At 33.6% G+C, this 25401-nt stretch overlaps 1 protein-coding gene across 3 annotated transcripts in view; it reads left to right on the plus strand.

The window, feature by feature from the left end:
* The window catches only part of CSMD3 (CUB and Sushi multiple domains 3), a 1082068-nt gene that overhangs the window by 693660 nt on the left and 363007 nt on the right, over positions 1–25401 (plus strand). For all 3 annotated transcript variants that reach the window (XM_045561854.1, XM_045561855.1, XM_045561856.1), the window contains 2 exons: positions 12860–12998; positions 21095–21282. In XM_045561854.1, the coding sequence (XP_045417810.1) occupies positions 12860–12998; positions 21095–21282 (327 nt within the window). The remainder of the gene's footprint in view (positions 1–12859; positions 12999–21094; positions 21283–25401) is intronic.

Here is a 25401-nt window from a genome sequence, read left to right on the forward strand (position 1 = left end):
GTGAGCAATTTCAGTGAGATTTTTCCACTAACTGTGAAAAATAAATGGTATTTAACCTTCAAAAATAAATAAGACAAAATATTCAGAACTCTAATTTGACAAAGGCTCATCAGCCCTCCAAACATCCCAAAGAGAATCTTTATGAAGATTCTGAAGAAGATTTTTTTCCTCTGTGTGTGAGTGAAGTGACATGCAGTAGGCTCACCTGCCTGTTTGTGGATCCAACACCAAGGTGGAAACATCAGTAAGGATGAGGTTGGAGCCAAGAAAAACAGAATTAGAGTAGGCCAGAAGAAATCTTAGTGTGGCACTTGCCAAATTTTGTGCCATATCCCAGGCCACCCTTTAAGCCAGTTTCCCAACAAAGCAGACTGTTGGCAATGCCTATATAACTAACTCAGGTGGATTTGGTTTCTTAAACACTAAGGTTTGTATTGATTTCCTTTAGGTTTGCTTCATTTCTACTTAGGTACTAACAATGAAAGCCTGATACTAGTTGAGGAAAGCTTTTTTTTTGTTATTCCCCTCATATTTTCAAACGTCTTTCTCCCCCATTATTCCTGAATCTGCCACAAAGCCACCTCCACTTACATAGGGAACTATGGTTGGGAGCCCTCTTTGCCTGTCTCCTTTGTTCTCTAGATATTCCATATTTTGATAGGAAAATTTTGCTTATTATTTATTACAATTCATTTTTAAGGCGCGATCATAGCCTCCAACATATGCTTAACATTTTAGTTAAAACTTTTTTACTATCTTCACATTAAATATTATATATAGAAGAAATTTTAAAATTTATGTTTTTATGTTCTGATTAAGACAACTAAATTTCTACTTGTATTTATTCTTTTCACAAAAAACATTCCAAAATCAAATGCATTGTTAAAAGTTACATATGTGTATGGATTATTATATATTAAAATTAGAAAGTATAAAGTTAGTTGTTTTAATCAAAATTTATAGAACAAGGGAAGTCAGTATAATGTTTTGATTAGAAAACTCGGGGTTTCAACCCACTTAAAGATTGCCAGGATCCCCCACCCCAACTCCTCTCTATCATAATTGCCTAGAAGTTTAGGTATGTTGGCATATTAATGATCCATACATGTCAATAAGTCTTTAGCCCTAAAACTGTGGAAAATCTTTGAGAAAAGTGAAAGGACAGTTTTCCTCTGTTGTAGTCCTTGAATAAGGATTGAGAGACCAAAAGGGAGAAATGACATCATAATCTGTTGCAGTTCTGTGATCCCACAGCTGAACTTAGATTCATTAAATATAATTGTTGAACAGAATTAGGTTATACATTTTATTCACTGACCTGAAGTTCAACACTGATGCATTAACCACAGATAGATTTGGGCTTTCTGAAAATTTGAACTGTTTTCTCTAGAATGGGTTGATCCAATCTCACCATAAGGAAGAAAAGTTAGATGCCTTTCAATGCCTTATGATCTTTTAGTTATGCTAATGGAAAACAAAATACATTTGTTACTGTAATCAGCATTGGAATCATTTCACTTTGAATTCCACAAACTGTCATCTTAGTTTAATGACAGACAATGACTCCTTCACCCACACAGAGACTGTGGCCTGAATATAACTGGCTCTATCTAGGGCCAGTCTCTGCATGGTATCTTCTTCAAAGAAACATCCTAAAGCCATGAAGAATGGTGTAGATGGTTATTGCAGATCTCCTTCAATGGGGTGCCACAGGGATTTTTGTACTATGTCACATGGAAATCTGCCTAAAAATCCTCTTTCTCTCTCTCCATGATTTTCCCAGTCATAGCAACTACTTACACAGCTTTTCCTGTCTTGCCCTGTACTCGCTTCACAACTCCACTGTTCCCACATTCACTTGTGTTTCTGTTCAGTACAGCACAGGCCCCCTGTGGGGTATCTGTAAGCCTCCTCACTAAGTTCAGCCCTCTGGAAGTGCAGTTTTCTCTTGAGAATTTTCCCCCTTCAAATTCTTCCTTTCCGCACCCTAAACCTAACTTTTTTATGTAGTATGATCAGAATTCCTCTCAAGGGCCTCTGAGGGCATTGCCAGGCTCTCCTGTTTCATGTCCTTCAAAGTCTTTTCTAAAAGCCTAAGTGCTAGGAAATTTGGAAAAGGGACACTTGTATTTAGATTTTATTTTTCTCTTCACCTAAACATGTGTGTTTGTGTCCCCTAAAACATGAGTAAGGTGGTACTCTGACTTAATTCTTTTTGTTAAGGGAGCAATTGGCCATTAAATTTCCTTTACTATACCAAGCAATGCAAACTAGAGCCATCCCAGACCCTCAAATTCTGGAATCTTTTAATCACTCAGTAAAATCCTAGAAGATTTCTAGTCACTGGAATTTTCCATAAACCAGTATTGTTATACAGAAAGCAAATTTTAAGGTATAACATTTATCAGAGGGATTTCCTTACTGGGCTTTGGAAAACCAATTTGTCTCTGCCCACCTAAATCTGCCCCTCTGAAGGGCAACTGCAAGGGCCTGTCAGCCTGCCTCATTGTCTGCCAAAAGATATCTGCCTCATTGTTCCTACAAAAAATGATTTGAGTATAATTTCTTGGGCTTCTTTCTTAAAAACAGCCACAATTAACTTATTTTTCTCAGCTCTGATTTGCTTCACCAGATTCATGAGACCCCTTTGTACTAGGGATTAAGTCTGATTATTTGGTTGCAGGTGCTTCTGATCCTCCAACCTTTTTGTACTTTTAACCTTTTGTGTAAGTGTAACATAACCAAAACATTTCTTTTCAACATTTGCATTCAGCTCAACTTCACCTGGAAATTTTTGTCCTCTAGGGTGGTGAGGCCGACTGCCACTAGATGGCAGGTTTAGTGGCTCTTAGCCCACACACAGCACCTAATGCCCAATGCAGTAGATCAGAAATCACAATCTCAAATGCTTGCAGGAGCAAGGAAGTAACAGAAATGAATTAGGTGGGCTGAATAAAACATGCTACCCTACTAAGCGGCAGATCTGTTTTCCCACTTTTTATAGAGACATGGTTACAGATAAATATTTCTCTGATTAACAGCAACAATAATAAAAAATAATACAAGAATGATATTGACAAATGACAGCAGTTTCCGTTGGCCCATACAGTTTCTTCATGGACATTAGAAAAGGGCATCCTCCTAGAAAGAAATTGCTTAAACTAGTGGTTCCCAAGGTAACTTTAATTGGAAATCCAACAGCAGCAACCAATCTCTTGAGGAATATGGTAAGCCAGTGGAGCAGTTCAAAAATCACATGTGGGACACCAGCCTCTTTTCCTCTGAGAAAGCACCCCAATTTCTTAAGAAATTAGGTGTCCTTTGGGCCTACTTAAGAACCATTTTCCAGAGTGATTATTACATGAAGAAGTTTTTTGATTTCCTCCTTTTTGTGAAGTTGTGTAACACTGCTTAAGTCTGATCCTCTAGCACCTAGAGTCTAGCTGGAACTTCAAATTTTGAATTGTGCATTCTTGCCCCATATGGTCATTTCAATCTCAGAGTACTATCTACAATGTCCTTTTGGCTCTGCATTGATATTCTGCAAATGTTTTATCATTTTTTTCCATTTGGCACTATAATTTTGCTAATAATTTAGCTGCTAATGGGGTTCAATTGTCTTATATGATTTGATTCATGCAGACTCAAGAATTAGACCAGAGTTACTCAAGAAGTGTCAATAAATAATAGAGATTTTTACTTTGATTTTCTCTGAGTTGGGATTTTATACAATGAATTTTTTTGTGCAAAAAGTTTTAAACAATGAAGTAAACAAAAAGCTTCTCATATATCCTATTAATAATGTCATCTCTTCCTTCACCTCACCTGCATTCAAGGTAGCTGTTACATATAAAAATCATCATCATCATCATCATTTCTTCCCCTATCTCTTCCTCCATGCATGTATACAATCTTCTTGTCACTAAGCTGTTCTCTTCCTTTGTATTTTCCCTTTCTGTGGCCCATCCTTTGCTAATATATGTTCAACCTCCCTGCCCCACACATAACCCTCAAGTTAACACAAGATCCACTCTACTGTACTCCATCCCCAGGGAAGATTAGTTCAGTTCTAATGGTTTTCAGTTGAGATTCCGTGTCCTTGGGAGCTTGCTGAGAACATTCTCCACCTCATTATAAGAAATTGTGTACTGTTTTTTTTTAAAAAAACAAAAAGAGAGGAGTCAAATTTCTGACACATCTTTTCAAGCTACTCTCTGAGTTGCTTTTCTACTTTATAAATGCCCACTTCTGTATTTGCCAGTAATAAGCCAGCCAATGAATCCCAAAAGAACTTGAAAGAGATACCATGCCATGAGACTTAGAATAAAATAAGAAAGTTCTCTTCCTAGGTGTCAAGCAGTGAGCTGTAAGTCATCTAGAGTTTTCTGTTTTAAAAAGCAAGACAGTTGGACATAAATTAATTCTCCTATCTCTGTTGCAGCCATTCAAGGAAACAGTTCCTGGGTATGAAAATTTATTATTCATTGGTGAATGTCATTTTTTGAAAAAGGAATGCTACTGAACTGTACTCATGTAGACTGAAAGTTGAGAAGAGTTTATTTGCAGCTCAAAAATGAGAGTTAGGTTAAAGTGTATACATTATTTTGTTATAAAATCTGGAATCCATGTCATTTTCTTTTTTAAATCAAATTTTCCTCAACAAAATTAGAAATTCATTTAACTATTTATGGAAAGAAATAATTTAGATAAGTCTAAAAATTACATATTTATTAAATTTTATTTTATCAATATTATTACTCAGGCTTGTTTTAATCTCCCTTCCTGTTTTCTCCTCATCTCTGTGATCTTTGTTTGAGTGAGGGTCCCAGAGCCAGGTAGTTGATAGTTTTTCCTCTTATTTCACTCATTCTGTTGCTGATTTTCATCCAGTATCTAACTTTAAATAACATCTATGTATTGATACCTCTCAAATTTACATCTCCAGTCTGGTTTTCTGCACTGAGTCCAGACTCATGTATTCTACTTCCTACTCAACATCTCCACTTAGATTATTAGGTATCTCAAACTTAACCTATTCAAAACTGATCTAATCTCCCCTTATCACTCCAAACCTACTACTCTCACAGACTTTTTCCATTATTATTAATAGCAACTGCATTATTTCAGTAATTCAAGCCAAAACTCTTTGAGTCATCCCTGACTTCTTTCGTTTGATCACAACCATACCAAATGCATCAGAAAAACCTGTTAGCTCCTTTGAAACATATTCAAAATCCAACTACTTCTTACTACCTCTACTACTGACATCTTGGTCCCAGTAACAACCATTGTTTCTGGCCTTGATTACTGCAAAAGCCCCCTAATGGTCTGCCCCTGCTCTTTTTTAGTTTTTTTTCTAAATACAGCAGCAAAAATGATGTACCATTCTTCTCTAAAAAGACTTAGTCCATGCAATATTTTTTCTTGAGTAGTACCTGGCCTTTTCCTCTCAAATCCCATGCAAATACTGGGATTTGCAGTTTAAATTTAGAAATAGCTTATAGTTCAGTTCACCCGTGCCCACTCATTAATTTCTTAATAATTATTTCTCCTCTGAATCTCAGAAGGCTCTAATGCCTATATATTATCTGCCTCTCTGTTCCTTTATACTTGGCTCTCTGCCTCCCATGCCCACTGCACTGTAGCCAGCAATGTCCCCTTTAATCAAAAGCAAACTCCCCAACAAAAATGGAAATGGAATATTGGCCTTCTGGATTACGTGATCATGGTCTTGAATATGATTAGGATATAATGCATTCACTGGGCTGCTTTGTAGATAAAGAAGATTGCATTTAGTGAAATACATTGGGAGAGTCGAATGCTATTGTTTCAAAGCTGATGATTTAATTAAGATGCTAAATTAAGACTGACAATGAAAAGTTGCCTCTTTTTGTGGAGACTTAAAATAATTTCAAACATTGTTATCTTTGCAGCCTTCCTGTCAAGGAAAACAATAAGAGCAAATGTGTAACTAACAAAGTGTAGAGCCAAATTTTCCTGTGGCTTTAGCAATGGCAACTTAGATCCTTGGTTAAGAAGAAAAAGTTTCAATATTCCTCTCCATAGAAAATTGAGGTCCAGACACCCCCTCCAGGGCTTATTAAGTGGGCTCTGATTCTTTTATCTCAGTCATAACCTCAGTCATACCACTTCCAATTTGTATAACCAGCAAAAGGAAAGGGAAATCTATATTTATTCATACCTATTTTTTATCTAATTATCTGTCTACCTATCTATCTGTAACTGTTGGAATCATAGTTGTTTAGCTTTTCATACATCTCCCTACAGGAAGGAGGATGCTGGTCTCCTTATCTTTAAGCTACATTGAGGGAACAGGCTCCAAGAGAATCCCTCATAGAGATGCTTATGTGAAAGACAAACTAGAATCCCCAGGTGGATTTTTGCTTATTCAGTGAACTTGCTAATCTTCCTTCTATGCCTATTGAATGAGAGAAAAGAAATTAGTGAAAAGCTGGCAGGGTGGCAAGAGGGATAAGTGTCTGACTCAAACCAATGTGGCTAGTGAATGATATGAGTTTCCTATGCATCAAATGAATACTAAAGAGAAAGCCAGGCTGGGCCACCAGGTAAAGGAAATCCAGCAACAGACCATAGGGTGTTCTACCAGGGGTGGGAGGAGGGAAGTGACTGGAAAAGGTTGAGCTTCCCCTATATCAGTGAATTGTGCAGTGAGAAACCACCATCCCAACTCTTGGCCTTCACAAACAACTTGCTTGTTCTTCCTATGGGAGAACAAACATTTTCAATACCTGACAAATGGAAGGCACCAGTGACCAGGCATGATTTGTGAGGGAAGCAGCAACCACCAGAAGAGGACTATGACAGCATGATCTACCCTAATTCATCATGCAGGAAAAGGAAGCAAAGAGGGAAAGGAAGGGGATGAAATGGAAAAGGGAGACAATACTTTACTCTAAACGCTGAAGTGAATGGAGGAGTGAATCAGCAAGTGCTGGTCCTCCTTTTGCATGCTCCTTCCCACACTTCAAGTCTCTCTGGCCACTACTCACAGAGGCAGCCTGGGTGGGTGGATGGAGGGAATGAGATAAGAGCTTTAAATTGAGTGCACCAAGTTTTTTAATAGTGGAAGTGCTAAGAAAATTAGAAGATTTCCCCAACATGTCCTTTAAGGAAAGAGAGATTTGGCAGTGTATATTTGAAGGCACTAATTAGAAAAAAAGAAAAAGAAACTGTTCTGTTTTTGCTCCACCAACTTTAGAATGTTCTATAAAATGCTTCCTCAAGCAAGAACTTCCTTGCCCTCAGCAGAGAACTCCCTGCATAACAGGGCTTATGCTCCTTCCTACTCCCTAATGGGATATCTGAGAGAAATCTTTGAGTGAATAGGATGGGACTGAAGTCTCTGGAGAACTGTTTGAAGACAAGGCTGGACTTGCATGCCTGATGAACTTTCCCTTTGAGGATAAGAGGTTTTCTCTCGAATCTCAATTAGCCTCAGAGGAAAGGAAGCCCTTCTCAGACGTTACATTCTCTTAAGAGAGAATTCTTTAGAGGGAGCAATTAGAGTAACAATCTGATGCATAGATCAGAATTGATTTGTGTTTCTCATAGAATGTGTGTTCACACATGTATACATACTTATATCTAAAAATAAATCCTTCTTTTAGTTACATATTTAAGTAGTATTAAATTCTAGGTATCCTGGAGAACTACCATAAGTGAAACTAATAGTTGTCTGGAGGATTTTGCTTCTAATCTTTATGGAACTGGGTATGGGGGAGGCAAAGGAGGAGGGGAAATGGAAGGACGTACAGAACTGCAACTCTAATTCTGGCCCTTTAATTTCTGTGTTTCTAGCTTCCTCTTTTTATCCTAGATTCAGACATGACTTGTTCCTCATAATTTTTTTGGAACCATCATCTAGTGTGCCGAGGTTAGAGAGAGCTCGTGGTTACTTACCATACCAAAAACCCCAAATTAAAAAAAAAAAAAAAAAGGAAAGAAATGGAACTGTCATTGTCTAATAGTACCTGAGGTGGCATCTAGATTTTATCAAGCACAACTCCACAGAAAGGCTATTTATCAGACCAAATGCTAGAAGGCTCACCTCTTTAATTCACTCATTGCCAATCCACTGTGATCAAAACTGAGCTCATGGTCCCCAACTCCCTTCTGAGCACCTAAATGATATTTCTCAGATGAAAGAGCATCTCCTGCTGTGGAGTGTCAGAATTCTGTAGCATTTTTATTCAAGGGAATTTTATCTGAATACAATCTGAAGCACTTGTGATTCTTTCATACAGATCTTAAGCAACACTGGCTATTTTGAATGTGTACTTTATTCTTAAAGTAACACAAAAATGAGCCAGCGCTCCAACTCAAATTATTTATTACAGACTTTCTTCAGGTTTTAGAAAAATAAAACTGGATAAATGAACTATGGTCTACCTAGAAATTGTGTATCACTGAGGACAGATATAATATCATGTGGATTTTTAAAAAAATTTAACAACTAGCACGGTATCACAGTAACAGAAACTAAATAAATGTTTGTTAAATTAATAAATAAATACTAAGTTACTACTTCAACACACCTAAAATGGAATATTTGGAACCTCAAATTAATATTAAAAGTCTTTGGAGTGAATGGTTCTATCCTTATAATGTTCCATCTATCACTGCCTTCACAAAACCTATGGTAAAGAGAGTAAGAAATGCTTAAATAAATGTCCCTCTTGAAAAATTAGTTCAATAAATCTATCATGGAAGTAGTTACTAACTTTGAATTTACAATTTGGATTTTGGTCTCAGCCCTGTGACTACTTAAGTCTGTGTTTGTGATCAAGTCATATGTTTCATGATTTTTCTCTATCTGTAAAACTGGCAAAAGAAGCCAGAATTTTTTTATGCCATAAGATTCTTAAAAAAATCAAATTAAGTAATTTATATAAAGCACTCTCTAAACTACAAAGTACCATAACTGTCTTAGCCAGTTATAGTACTTAAAGAAATGGCTAGCATTCACTTGCTAGCTGAAAAGGAAATAATCTCCAAGAATATGCAGGAAGTCATATATTGAAAATAGCAGATGCTTTGTCATCCTGGGTCTTGAAAGATTAGTAGGAAGAAAGCTATTCTGCTAATTGATTCACCTCTTGGCGCCATTTCATGATTATGGACAGTCCTTGACTTATGATGGTTAGACTTACAATTTTTAATTTTATGATGGTGCAGTAAGTTCAGTATGCTCCTCAACTTATGATGGGGCCACATCAGGATGAATCCATCAAAAATTGAAAATATCATTCAGTCAAAACAATCAGAAGTAAAAATCTCATTATAAATTGAGGAAGCATCTGTATGTCAAATAACATTTCAGCAACAGAGTTAAAAAGGCAAGTAAGACTTTATTTAAGACTATTGCAATAGAGAAGAGAGATTGAACTCAAGGCAGGAAGTAAGAAATACTAATCTGTATGAGGGAAAGTCAACTGGTTCTTTGTTGCTGCAACTTACAGTTAGTGGAGGAGCAAGAAGGAACTGGTTCATGGGGGTGTCTTGGTGTTATGCAGTCATTACTGCTTTCAAAGACTTGCAAACATTAGTGGACACCTATGGGGAACTTGTTAAAATGCAGATTCCCAGAATGCAACTCTAGTACTTTTAAGGTGAGACTCAGAAATCTACATGGTTAACAAGACTCCCACCCCAATACTTCAAGTGATTTTATTGCTTAGGAAAGTGTACCACACTGTTTTCTATATATTCCAAGTGTTCTTTGTTCAGCTAATGGTATTGTCTTTTAGAGAAATCTTTTCTAAAGTGTAGTACCTTTACACTTGGAGATATAGAATCGTATTTTAGGTGATAAATGTACAAGTATCTCTTAAATTTCAATACTTACCTATTTATTTTCAGGCATTTTGGAAGAAAATATAGCCAGTACATAAAATCTATGATTTTATAGATTATTTTTGCTTTGCCAAGTCAAGAGATATAAGTTAAAATAAAAGTGAGTCTGTGTAAAGAAAATTATTAATTAAATAACATAGGCAATATATGCATATAGCAAAATTGTAAGGTTTGGGCAACTGACTGGTTTTTCTATTTGTATTCTTACTCATAGTGCAGTTAGGATTCTCTTTACAAACAAAATCTTTATTATTAATAATATTAGGTTTTTGTTTCAAAACTCACTTCTTTCTTTCTATGCTCTATATACTTACTGCTTTCTACTTTGGTCCAAGTTCTATAGCTGTTTTTCTTTCATCTTGAATGTTTTCTCTACACTTAGGCTCACATATTTTCTTGCATTTTGTTCACTCCATGCTCTTCTGCTGTTGCTATACCACGGCTTCTCCATGCTTACGTTTTCCTGCCATGTGCCTGAGAATCACTTTGCTCATAAGGCTTTTTTTAACTGACCCGTATGATCATGTCTCATTCCTCTTAGGCTTCACACTTTCTGTGGAGTCTGTTCACATACTTTTGGAATAATACTTTTGGAGAGTTCCTACCCTGTATGTGGGAGAAAGAAGCTACTTCAAAAAATGTCCTAAGTTAAGTAGGAGAAGACCCACTTTTTAACAGGGTTGCCATTCAGGAAAGCCCTTTCAGGAAACATACAGTAATAGCATCTTTATGTTACTCCTTCACTTTAAAGCCTCCTCCTAGCTCTGCCTCCCTCACATTTTGGACTGAGGGGCTAGCCAGTTTGCTTCTCAGTACTTTACTTTTTAATCAGTACTTTACTTTTATGGCCAATTACTCAATTGTTAATTTTATGACTAATTACCTCTTTTAATGATAATTAGACTGAATGCACAAATACTTTCCTAGAACAATGGGAGTTGCTGATATACTTACTAAAGATTTCTGTCAGAAATAACTCCATATTTTCAAGACCTTCTCTCACTAAAATACTTAGCTCTGTCTTTTACAATATGGTAATTTAAGTGACTGTTATGCACATAATTTTATTTTTGAAATGCATAACAACCTCACAGGAAACCTAATTATGAGTCATCATAACTAGGAAGAGTAAATAATCCTCATGAAAATGGCCTCCTTTGAATGCTTTTTAGAAAACAAAATTAAATTCTACTAAGGAAGGAAATTTAGTTTTTTATGAAAATTCTATCTCTTACAAATAACAACTTTTGGCAGCTTCACATAGAAAATATTTTACCCAAATGGAAATTTTATAGTAATGCTTAATTCCTAGACCAATTTATACATATTTACTATTTTATTTGGATTCTATCAAGTTATTTTAAAAAGAAAAAATAGGAAAAATAGTGTCTAGAGTAATAGGTTTTAGAAATTCTGTAAGGTAAAACAGAAAGAAACAAATGTGCAAGGAAAAATATAAGCACATAGGAGAGAGTTTAAATGGGAAAATATAAGGAAAACAATATCAAATGATCAGTCATTAGGAATAGTCTCTAATGTGTTGAAATGATCTAGTATACATTTAGTCTTTTTTTCCCCCTTTCCTAATAATTTCCATTATCTCAAATACTCTTTGCTCTATTTTTTTTTTTTTCTGTGTGTACTTCCTGAAAATAGAATAGGCTAATGTAGGTGGGCTGTGGAGTGAAGGGGAGAAGTTCAGAGTGTAGCCCAGGGAATAGGCAACAGCAAGATCATACAGGGCCTTATTGGTCAGCACAGAAATAAGCCATTGAAGGGCATAGTAAGATTTGTGGATTAAACAAAAATCACTCTAGCTATAACATGGAGGATAGTTAGCGTGTATGCAGAGACCAGTTATGAGTTATTTCTATACTCTAGGGATGAGATTATGGTAATTTAAACTAAGATGGCAGCCATAGAGCTGAGAAACAAGAATGAGTTTGAGGAGGGATTAGATGTAGGAGTAAATGATAAGGATAATGGAAATATGAAAATTGAATATTTCTAGTTTTCTGGTTTATGCAACTGAATGGATGGTGGTTTCACTTACCAGCACAGGAAATAATGGAAAAGGACCAGTTTTGAGGTCCTGTTTCACAAAAGTTGACTTGAAAGTGCTTTTGAAACTTTTAAGTCTTGTGAACCTTGGCAAGTTGCTCTTTCAGAAAACTGGTTTACTTCTCTCCAAAAGGATATAATCAGTACACTAAATGACCTAATCAGTATTTACTGGAACTACAATGCAATTATATCATTGTGGTTTCAAAGGTGTGTGAGTTTAGGTAAAAGCAGAGGATGAAATATTTGAAATGATAAGCAGAATATTTGAAATTCACGTTAAAAAGAAAAGAGATTAAAATACATGTCTAAGAAAGGGAATATGTATGTAGGAAATGGTATGACGAAACTATAATTTAAAGGATGTTATTCTGACAGCTGGATTGAAGCAAGAGATGTGTTAGCATATGAGAAATAAGATGAAAGACTGAATCAATGAAGGCTTAAATTGTAGTAGCAATTCTGGGAAAAGGAAGCTCAAAGTTTTAGATGATTTAAAACGAATTAGTAGAATTTGATAACATAAATCAGAAAATGAGAGAAAAAGAAACCAACACTAACAACTTATGTGTTTTTTTTCAAGCTTTGGAGATGAAGAAGATGAGGGAGACACAAGAATATATTTAAGGGATATTATTTAGAGATTTGAGGTTGATCAGTTTATTAATTGACATGCTAAGTGTAGCTATTTCATATATTAAAAAGTAAATTACATTTTTAAGAAAATAATCGTTTAACAGAAGTAATTGACTAGATGTACTATTTCTTTAAAAAATAGTACTAACTAGCATTTAATAAGCATATGCAGACATTTATTTTAAAAAATATTGTTAGCACTAAGAATAATTTCTGTAATTTATTCTAAAAGTTTTGTTCTTACTAGTTCTCTGATTTCGTTTTTCAGCTCCATGTGGAGGCCATTTTTCAGCTCCCAGTGGAGTGATTCTCTCACCAGGATGGCCAGGATACTATAAAGACTCTTTGAATTGTGAGTGGGTGATTGAAGCTGAACCTGGACACTCTATCAAAATTACATTTGAAAGGTCTCTGCAAATATTTTTCTTACCTTCTAAGGAAAAGATTATCTAAAAGAATAGTTGAAATTCTGTTTCATTTACCAAATCAATGTATAATTTTATTGTGATTAGCCATTGTTGTGCCTTGAATGCTTCAGACTGTTTGCCCCTTTTTAGCCTTTCAGCTTGTTTTCAAGTTAATTTTCTATTTGTTTAATGCTATATCAGTACTACTGAAATAAGCAAGACTGACCTTTTTGCTTTATATATATGCACACCACCGAAATATGAATATGCGACCTTTAACTTAATGAGTTTAGTTGTCCTATATTTTGAGTGACCTGTGAATTTTGCTGGGCTAGGTTTCAAGAGGCAAGGGTCCTGTAAACACATTGAAATCAATACTGGACTGAAGCTTAAGACATTTATGCACACTATCCGTATACCTACACTTACAAGTCCTTCTGAAAATGGCTGTGTCAAGCAGTGTATGTTAATGATTGGGCACTGACCTTTTATTTCCCCTAGGAAAGTTAGTGTTACTGAGAAAATAATCTATATCATGAAGAGTTGTAGTATTGGATATTTAAAAAGTTAAAAGAATGGCGCTGCTGGTCTATTATTGGATCACAATTCACAAATCAAAATAGAATCATCTATATAATTTCCCAATTATATTGTTATCTTGTTGTCCAACCCCTTTCTTCAAAACCTCTTTAAGCATTGCATCTACATGATAAACATATAAATACAGCAGAATATATTAATTATGGCCTGATGATTGAATTTTACAAACCTAACATGGTCCTTCCATAACTCAAGGGGGTCTTCATTGAATTTGTCTATCCACAGTAATGTTAAAATTTGCATTGAAGACAACATATTCTATTTTGAACAAATGCAAAGTATTAAACATTTCATATGAAATTATCCCACTGTTAAAAAAAAAAAAAACTTTAGACAAATTAAATTCAGCAGAGTTTATTTGAGCAAAGAACAATTCATGAATCAGGCAGCACTCTGAACCAGTATAGGTTCAGAGAGATCCTCCTGACAAAGTGCCCAAGGATGTTTATAGAAAGAAAAAAGGAAGTAACATACAGAAACAGCTTGATTGGTTATAGCTTGGCATTTGCCTTATATGGACATGATCTGATCAGTTGACAGCTGTGATCCGCGGAAGCTTGGCTACTGTGATTGGCTGATACTCAGCTATTTATTACAAGGATATACTCTTAGGTTGGAGTTTGCTATGCAGAAATTCAAAGTACAGAGGCAGCTTTAAGCCACATTTAATTTAATTTAACACTAACTTACTATGACCTACACAACCTTACTATGGCTGTATTAGTTTGCTAGGGCTGCCATGGCAAAGTACCACAGCCTACGTGGCATAAACAACAGAAATTACTTTTTCCCAGTTCTGGAGGCTAGAAGTACAAGATCAAGGTGTCCACAAGGTTGTTTCTTCTGGCCTCTCTTCTTGACTTGTAAATGACTGTCTTCACATGGTCTTCTCTCTGTGTATTTTTGTATTCTAATATCCTCTTCTTGTAAGGACACCAGTTATATTGGATTATGGTTCACCCATATGATCTCATTTTACCTTAATCATCTCTTTAAAAGGCCCTTTGTCTAAATATTGTCACATTCTGAGGTGTGGGGGTTAACATTTCAACATATGAATTTTAGGGGGCACAATTCAGCCCACTTAACAATCATCTACATGTTTTAAAAGAGTTTTTCTTTAGAATAATTGGTATAGGTTTTTGTTGTTGTTATGTTAAAATCATATCCTCTATTCAGTGATTGACATGGCTTATGTTGCCACAGTAATTTGAGAAAACTTGGAAATCATTTATTCATTATCAAATCTTCATCAATATTGTTGTTTCATGAATGTTGAACTCAAATTAACCAATCTTACTTTATTGTTCAGAATTCTATTTGTTTTCGAATATGCAATACACCATGATATTATTGATTATATCATTTAATGACTTTTAAAAATTATACTGATTTGGAACAATAGGACAAAGACTGAGTCTGTATTTTTAATTTGTTAAATTTATAGCATTACATTTGAGAAATAAACATATTTGTCAATCCATCATAATTAATCTTACATTTTAAATGAATACATATATGTCAAATGTATGATTTTAGAATTTCCTGTTTTGGACTTAACATTGTTTTGTATTAATATCAGGAGTTATGATGCAAAGGTAATTGAAAATATGTTATTTTCACAATTTATTATATTTGTACAATTCATAGCATCTATCATCCAGATAGTTCTCACCACTCATTATCCTTCAATATCCAAATACAAAGACTTGAGCCCTATGCTGCATTACAGAGGGAATTCTAGTCTCTCTTAAATTTTCAAAGAATTTCTGGGGATGCTTTTCTTCACTTCTGGCTCTGAATCCTGCTCCCAAAAACCAATCCCACTTGTGAGAGAATGAGGCTGGCGCCCTCTGTCAGCATTGCTCTACTCCTTATTAGTACCACTTTCCTTCATTCTCACAAAAATTATAATACAAGGGACAGCCATAGAGGAGTATTGTACAATTAATGATAACTTAAAAGTGAATAAGCCTAGTGTCCTAAATTTTCCTGATAATCCCCTTCACAGTTATAATTGCATGTATCTCTTCAGTGCCCTCTCTTATCCCAAACCCTTCCTCATCTTTAATCTCTTCTGTATCTAGGATCTTCAACCCTCATTTCCCATTCCCCTTCGCCCACCCCCTCCAGTATATAGCTAGGTCTCAAAATACCTGTTACTTTATTATGCGGAACAATTTAACTCTTTACTTCTCTGAGCTTCCTGGTGGGTGATGTTGGGAAGTGGGAATGGATCTTTCCTTTCTTAATTTTTTTTTTTCCTAAATCAAAGAACAGTGTTCTCCTTTGAAGAATTCACCCTTTCTCCACCTTCCAGCTAACTAAACCTACAGCCAACTTTTAAAAGAACATTTTCTTTATGTTTATTTTTAAAATACTACATAAACTTAAAATAATAACACTAGAAAATTAGTTTAAGCTTTATGAAAACAAAGTACATTATTATGTTGAAAAGCATCTCCTGGTTGCTAATGAGAGTCATTAATCATCATTAAATACATAGGTAAACACCTGGTATCTTTCAGTCCAAAGTCAGCTTCTTAGAGTTGCCTATTTGAGAAACAGTTTGATTGCAAAGCAACGCCTGCAATTCAGAGTTTCCATGCTTTGACTTTTGATTTTGGACTTTTGTTTGAAAGCACTATTTTCTCTGTCCAGAATTCTTAACATGCACCTTCTATCCCTCCCAACAGTCCAATATGAGACTCTTTGCTGCTTGTCTATCTTTTTTAAATACCCTTAGAATTCTCCAAAGCAAATTCATGTGTACTGTACAGCCTATATCCTAAGTTAGATGATTCCAAACTTAATTTTCTAGTGAAATCTCTCCAGCCATTTTATAAAATGTAACACTAGTTAAATAGAAAAAAACTTCATTTCTATAAATATATTTACTTAGCACATTTTACTCTGCCACTTTCTTATTCTCTTATCTGTTTATTAAGACACAATTTTTTTAAATTACCCTGGAAGTAAAAAAGTCTAATTGAAAAGTGATTTTCAATGCTTGAGTTTGTTTACAGTAACAGTAATCAGTCTTGGAGATAAACCAGAACAGGCCTGGGGAGAGGAATGATTCCCAGAGTTCAAAGAATTTGGCTTCTTTCCATGAACATCATCTAGCAGGACTTGTCAATTGTGCCTCATTTCTTAATCCCAAAATTAACCACTCAAGCAAATTATACATCTCATACCTTCTTCACCTCCCTGATACCAAGCATTTAAAAAATTATTCCTTATTAATTAGCCTAAACACTGGAAGAATCAGAAATTAGAATTGTTTAAGAATTTATCAATGGTATTTTCAGTATTTTAGAATAAACAGAGCACAGCCATATCAACATATTTCTTTTGACTCATACTTTAAATAACTAAAATAAACCAAGTCCCAAATCCTTTTAAATATTCTAAACTAAAATGTTCCTTTTGGGTCTTGAGCCCTCTATTTGTCCTTCCCTTACGCACACACAAAAGCCCATAAGATTATTGAGTTAGATCTATTTGAAGGGAATAATTACTTAAATATCTTCTCTCACTTATTCTTTTCTAAAGACCCTTCATGGGTATGAGATTTTGTTTGAGGGATGTCTATACTCCATGTACCTTGTTAGAAAATTGGTTCTTTTAAGAGCATTCATGTCTTACCCATACATCACATGGTTAGGAGTAACTCAGTGGCAAAAGGACAAGTTACTTCATCAAGGCAAAAAATAAGAGAGTTTTATCCACTAGGTGAGTGGTTTGAAGTAGTCACTTTGAAATCAGATGTAAGTATATCTACCACTTCCTTGTTTAGTGATCTTATGATGTCTTAGCTTTTCATTTTTCTCTAAAGATTGTTTTGAGAAACAGGATAATGAAGTATCTAACACATACTAGGTTCTTGAGAGAAACAAATTCCCTTCTGACTTCCAGCAAATCTCTTATAAGAACACTGGTTGCCAACTCTAATAATTCCTCTCATTATGAAAATATTTTTTTTAGAAGTTGGTTCCAAGTAATGAATTTACTTATTACAGAGTTATATCACTTGCTTTCCAGTACTCATGAGTATCTTAAACTGGTTGAAAAAGAAAATTTTAAAAATCAGGTAATATAGTTAAGATGGTGGCCTAGCAATTTTGCAGTTTTTTTATATATTCCCATATGTAGTAATAGATTAGAATTAATGTACAGGAAAAAACCTAAAAAATGTTATTTACAAATATATTAGTCATTAGTTGTCTCCTTGAGATAGTCTCAAGCAGTATAAGTCAATGAAATCTTAAGAAATATGATTTCTTGTCATATACAAAATAAAATAGCAATAACATCAACAAACTTGTTTTTTTAACCATTAGCTGCTTCTTAAAATATTCAGACATTTAACAATTTTTATTCTCAGATCTGCAAGGAAATTTTTGTCTTTGTTCCTTTCCATGGTTTCTAAATTTTCTCAGTATCTGGCAGCCCCTAACTCTAAGTAAGAGGAACGCATTTTATTACCATACAAACTATGTCTTTCTATTCCTTTTTCTGTCCTCAACTCCCTTACTACATGCTACCACTATCAGTCTTCCGGGGAATATTTTTTTAAGTTAATGAGGATTATTTCAATTTGCTTAGAGTGGGTTTGGATTACATCAAGAATGTTTTTTAAAGACAACAAAAATTGAATAAGATTAGATTCAATTTCATTTTTAATATCATCTAGTGGTTCCATAATATTTGTTCCTCATAAACAATAAATTTAATGTCATAAACTAACACTAGATTGAGGCAATTTTTAAGAAATTTATACAACTACCTTAAAACACAAAATGAAAGAAATTCAATTTATTGTGTAACCCTATCCCATTTCATTTGTTATTATAATGTATTTTTATAGTTCCTTAGGGCAAATCTGTGATGATTTTCTTTTTAAAGATTCACTGCTACTGAACAGTGTTCTTTATATCACCAGTTAATGTTGTTATTCTATTAAGAATTAAGTCTCTTTATGTTTCAATTCAAAGTAATCCCTGATACTTCTGTTCATTTTAATTTGGCTGTTGTCAGCTGACTAGCTATTAAAGTGAAACTCCATTTTCAATATTCCCAATAGACTGACTACAAAGCAACCAAATAATGGATTCACAATGCCTAATTTCCTGATCATTTATTTAAAGGACTTAGTGTGTTCCTATATCTTTCCTCTTCTACACTATATTATTGAAAGCATTTTTTAGACAGAAACAACGTATTCCAAGTCACAAAATTAGAAGATACACTTTTAAAATTCATATATTTTACTAAGTTTATTGCTAACAAAATGTAGCAATGGTACGAATTAAAGAATATTTCAATTGTACTTCTTATATAGTATTAAATTATATACTTAATTTTGACTACTCATATACCCATGTTCATGATCATATCAGAGATTGATATGATATAATGCAATAGAGTTTCTAACTTTTCTTTTATCCGTTCAATTAGTTCTGGGCATTTGTTTGACCGAGTCTGAGTTTTATTTGCTTTGTTTTTATTGTTTTGAGAAATAATATAGTTTAATCTTGTATCATATACTGGAAAAGATTGGTAGATATCAAAGAATCATTGTCATAAAAGTGATTCTCTGAAAATTGGTGGACATTTCAAATTGAAAATTATTTTTTTAAATTGAACTGGAGATAACTAGAGAAATAAACTACTGAAAATGTATTGGGAAATGCATTTTAAATGGGTGAAAATACATGGTTAATACTGAAGTATCCAATTATATTGAACATTTTTTTGTAAATTTGGAAACTACCCCAGAGAAAAGAAAGATATTTTTGTTTTTAAAATATGTTCATTCTTTCATTTATACAATGAATATTTATTTTTGAGTGTCTACTATATGCAAAGCACTGACAAAAACAGACACTGCTGAACCTCATGGAGCTTATAAACTCTTAAGGAAGGCAGTGTCAAAAAAGCAACCACTACTGTGATTAGTGTTACAAAAGACACAGTAGGCTGGCACAGTGGCTCAAGCCTGTAATCCTAGCACTCTGGGAGGCCGAGGCAGGTGGATTGCTCGAGGTCAGGAGTTCGAGACCAGCCTGAGCAAGAGCGAGACCCCATTTCTACTAAAAATAGAAAGAAATTATCTGGACAGCTAAAAATACATATTTTTATATATAAATTAGCCTGGCATGGTGGCACATGCCTGTAGTCCTAGCTATTTGGGGAGGCTGAGGCAGAAGGATTGCTTAAGCCCAGGAGTTTGAGGTTACTGTGAGCTAGGCTGATGCCATGGCACTCTAATCCGAGCAACAGAGGGAGACTCTGTCTCAAAAAACAAACAAAAAAAAAGACACAGTAAATTGTGGCAATAGAATAGAGGAACTGACCTACACTATGAGATCTTCCTGTTGTTGTATTTAAGCTGAAACTGAAAGATGAGTAGGAAAACCTTGGTGAAAGTAAGGAAAAAAAAAATCCTGGGCTGAAGGATTATCATGGCAAGGGAATAAAATTCTTAGTATTCCATGAGTCCATGTAAAGGTTTTTCCAAAGCTAAGATCTCTGATCTAGATTCAGAATGTGGTATAACATTGAAGTGCAAGAAAAGAATACAAAATGCTATTTATTAATATATATGTTCCATATGTTAAAAGTAGCTCTGTGTTGATTGCAGTTTATAAAATAACTGTATGATTAAAAAAATTGAAAAACAAGCACAACCACCAAAAATCTAATGATAAAATCAGCCAGCATAGCATAGTGGTTAGGGTCAGAGTGACTTGATTTTCAGGCCTACTTCTATCTATCATTTAAGAAAGTGCTATTATGTACTGAAGACCTCAGTTTCCTTGCCTACAAACTGAGTATAATAATATGATCTATGCTGTAGGTAAAGTATTTGGCAAAGATTCAAGCATTTAGTAAACATCAAATACATCATCATTAGTTATTATCTACTTGTAATTAGAACTTTTGTTTTCAAATAAAAACTACACAAAATTTAAAATGGACAAATAGATTTCTCAAAAATGTATAAATATTATATTATGTATCAATAAAAATACTTGAATAAAAAATTATAAAAGTAGTTGTCAGATTTGAAATGTATATACTGTTAAGATGAGAATCTGATTATCAGATTGAAAATAAATATAAATTACATAGTTTTCCATAGAAATGAGAAAAGGAACAAAAAGTGACTCGAAAAATATGCTTAGTTCATGAACAGACCTTTTAGTTACTGAGGATAATCCATACCATTTTAAAGAAATCTCATGAACAACAAATATACATTTATACCTTTGTAATGATAATTTTCCATAGGAATAAGAGCTTGTACCTTTGGTATTCACAAGTGAGGAAGTCTTAAATGATATCTTAGATATTCGGTAAGCTAAAGAAAATTATAATATAAAAATAGTAAAAATTTTAAATAGTAATTTAAAAATAACCATCTAAAGCATTATTTTCCTATATAGTGTAACTCTAATGAATATATTTTCACGTGTGTCTCTTAATCTTAGATTTCAGACTGAATTGAATTATGATGTTCTGGAAGTTCATGATGGGCCAAATCTTCTGTCACCCTTGCTTGGATCTTACAATGGCACACAAGTGCCCCAATTTCTATTTAGTAGCAGTAATTTTATATACCTTCTATTTACAACAGACAACAGCCGTTCCAATAATGGTTTCAAGATTCATTATGAAAGTAAGTAATGACAGAATTTTTTTTACTGTCCTGTTCTGTTTGCCCTACATTTGGTACTATCACTGCATTATTAAGAGTAGTAGCTTTATTTATTTATTATAAATCAAAGCTTTCTTTGATCTATAAGAATGCTAATGGTTTACAAGGTGTGTACAATAGTAAATTCTGCAATATATTTTTCAACAATATCTATCTCATATCATTATGAGAGAAAATACCAGAGAAATATCAGAAGCATGAAATATTTTTTTAAAAATGAGTTCATGTAATAATCATATTTCTGTAGTTCTAAAAGGCAAACAATAGACAATACATGTCAGTCTATATATGAACAATGTCATATTCTTTTAGCATTTACTTCACAAATTCAATTATTCTTTTATATTTTACTCACACTAATTGCACACAACTTTCATTTAAAATATTTGATTTTAGTATTTTGTATAAAAGATTGAAATTATATTAATTTGAAAAGTAAAATATATACACATATATTCAAATATAATTAACATAACTAGTCAGAGACTATTAAAACAAGCTATAATTCAGAATGTTGGAATTCATTTATAATAATGCCTGTTAAAATCTTATAGTTTTTTTTAAAGTTTAAAATACTTATTTAAAAATATTTTGACGCTGATGTTTACATAGAAACAAGTCTCTTTATAAACATTTTGCATATTTATACATGTGTAGTTTATTGCATATGATATGTGTATGTGAAAAATATACAGATTCACATATGCACACGTTTTCATCATGAAATATATTACCATATACCTTTGCATGAAATATTGTTTTGGTAAATGGATTTAATGGCACACTGAAGAGGGTTACTACAAGATATCTTTGTTTCAAGTGCAGATGTTATTTCTTTTTATATTCAAGTCTCTTATGACCCCTTCTCCCTCAAGAAAAAATTTCTGCATTTGAAATTTATAGCTTTAATTAGCTGTTAGGCATCTCTCTTCAGTTGATAGGGTCAATGGACTCGTGGGTTTTTAAAATCATGATCAATATATACTTATTGATTTTCCTTTTTTAATCTTCTTATCTACAGTATCGTTCAACTATATTAACTTCCCATTATTTCGAACTTTATCACATGGAAATATATTTCCTAAGCATTATTGTAAAGTGCAACAAGAGAATCCACACATACTTCAGAATTCAAATGAACTTAATTGAGATCTTTAGTTTAACATGTATTTGTTCAAGCTGAGTCAGAGTATTTATTTTAAAAAAATCTATTTTAAAACTAATTCTTACTAGCAACTAACTGATATCAGTATACAGACACCTATTCTTTTAGTCCACTGCTGTATCCTATGCCCAGTAAGTCACATTCAATCCCACTCTACCCAAGATATGTGGTCTTTATTAGAAACAGGATTATTTTAAGGATTAAATTAAACTATACATGCAAAATGTCAGCATAATAGTTAACACCCCGTAAGTTCTCAATAAATGATAGCCCTCATATTTTTCTTATAAAAGTTAAACAAATTTGGAATAAAAATCAGAAGTTCAGCTCAAATGCATACGTTCAGTCAACAAGTTGTCACTTATAGATCCTTGGTGACATAGTCCATGTTATTATCAAGGGCTAGTTCCTTAAAAAGCAAAATGGAGGCTGAGATATGAGAAATGTTGAGGTTGATTAGAGATACACCTGATATTGATTTTGTTAAGTCTGGCAAGAGGCAGTAACTTTCTATTTAAATTAGTCTAAATAAAACACTTTATCTCATTTGTATTGTATTAGTCTTGTGGTTTATTTACTATTGTGAAATAATCTCCAACATCATAAATCCTTTCTTATGAAGAAACAAACAAACAAAAAAACTTCGTGTGTCACTTTCTTAATAAGTTTCCCAAGCTGAAAGTAACCAAACTATCTTTTTCACTTTTTTTAACCACCAGAGGTTAATATTAACCAAATTATCTTTTTTAAGTAAACCATTCACAAACCGCAAAATCAGTAGATCACTAATTAAATCTTTAAAAGCATATTTGGCATTTGGTGAAGTTGTATTTTTTATTTTTCAAGAGAAAAGAATTTGAATTCCCCAGTGGAGCAAAACATTATGGGAAAGATTTCTTGCAATGCTGCCACTGCTTGTACTCCAGGTTTCCACTGTATTCCTTTTCCCAAGGCATTTTTTGCCTCACTCTATCTCCTCTCAAAACAGGGGTGTTAGGGTAGGGTCTCACTGAGTGGAATGAGAAAGAATTCTCATCACAAAGATTAGAATAATTTTAAAGAAAGAAAGTTTATTTTACTTCCCAAATTAGGTGGGGAGAAGGGCTCAGCACAAAGAAAGAAAGATGGGAGACGTACCACCGTGTAGGTCCCAAGCCCAAAGGGCCTGAACTTTTATGGGGGTAAAGAAAAAAAAAATTATTGTGGCAGACTGATAGAAGAAAAACTGCTGTGAAGCCGCTGCATCTGTTCCCTCTCCCCCGCTTTTTTTCCTCTTCTCTGTGAGGCTGCCTTATCAGGATACTTGAAATCTGATCTGGTGCGCTGGAGCTGGGAAGCTTCTCACCCTTGCTGTCTGCTTGGGAACACTTCAAGGCTGTTAAACAAACTATCAAATAAAACAATTTTGGTTAATCTTAAAGACAACAAGTTGAGCCCCAGGTGGTTAATTTAACAAAGGGGCAGTAGCATTGTGATTAAAAGGGCCAATTACTGTGCTGTGAGTTTTTTCCTTTTTCTTTTTGTTAGATAGTTTATTTATTTCTCTTAAATAGTTTATTAGTAAGACTGCCTTTCAAGGGGGGTTTCAAAAACTGTATCAATAAAATAAGATTATTTATAGTTTTCAAAATATATAAACAATAATAGCAACAACACAGAGCAGACTTTAGGAACATAATCATTTTTTGTTTCAGTATAGTTTTTTCCCCAGGAAAAGTCACTTCTAGTTATTACGGTTTATTGCTTAAAATACAAATATAATGAAGTCTGCCTGAATATCTAAATATTATATGAAACTTTAAAGTTATAGATACAGAACAAATGTATAGACAAATATATCCATCTCTAAATGCATATTTTCATATGCAAGTATAGATATAGTGCTTTTTTCTAATTATGGAAAATGGTAGACATCAAAAGTGATATACAATTTAAATAAGTTGTTATATCTATAATTAATATATATTTGGGGGAAGAGCTAAGAGAAACCAAAATGTAAAATGTTCAAATATGTTTATTACATAAATAAGTAGAAAATTGATTTTAAGATTTTATCTTAAAAAATTCTATAAAACAATAAAAGAAATGAGAAAATGTTAATGCAATTTGATATAATGCAAACATGAACTTCTGAAAATTATTTGTTGCCAAAGCTTAAGAATCTTCTAAAACTACTTAACTTCCAATTACATTGTAATTTTTAATAATGACTGTTTGATAATAAATTACACTGATATCTGTCCATCATGATATTTCTCATTTTTTCAATGTTTCCATTGCCTTGATTATATGTTGAATGATTTGCTGGTTAATCAATTGTGAAATATTTTTTTAGACTTATTTTGTGACTCCTAGACCTACACAGCTCAGTGGGAGACATAAAAGAAATGCATCATCTTGTTTCAATCATCAGTTGGAAAGCCAAGAAGGATAAAAGAAATTTTTTTAAATTTTATTTTGTTTTTATAATTTTGGAGGTGCAAGTGCAGTTTTATTACGTGAATATAGTGCATGGTTGTGAATGAAGTGTGGGCTTATAGTGTAGCCATCACCCAAATAATGTACATTGTATCCATTAAGTAATTTTTCACCTTTCACTTCCCTCCCAAACTCCCACCCTCTCATCCTTGCATGTCTCCAATGTCTATTATTCCACTCTGTGTCCAGACAAATGGAATTATTAACCCTGTACTATTCACTGACCTTTACTCTAGAAATCTCAAACCATCAAAATCATTTTTGAATAATTAAATTTACCAAAATTTTACCATAATTTATATTGTAAAGACTTCTTTAACCCCTATTCACCTGATTTAAAAAGATTTTACTGCAACATTAGAGTTTTAAGTAAAGAATAGTTATATGTGAGCCAGAGCATTAGAGGAAGATAAAGACTTGAGGGCAAAGGGATCTAA

This window comes from Lemur catta, chromosome 9 (assembly GCF_020740605.2).
Source record: "Lemur catta isolate mLemCat1 chromosome 9, mLemCat1.pri, whole genome shotgun sequence".
Classification (NCBI taxonomy): domain Eukaryota; kingdom Metazoa; phylum Chordata; class Mammalia; order Primates; family Lemuridae; genus Lemur; species Lemur catta.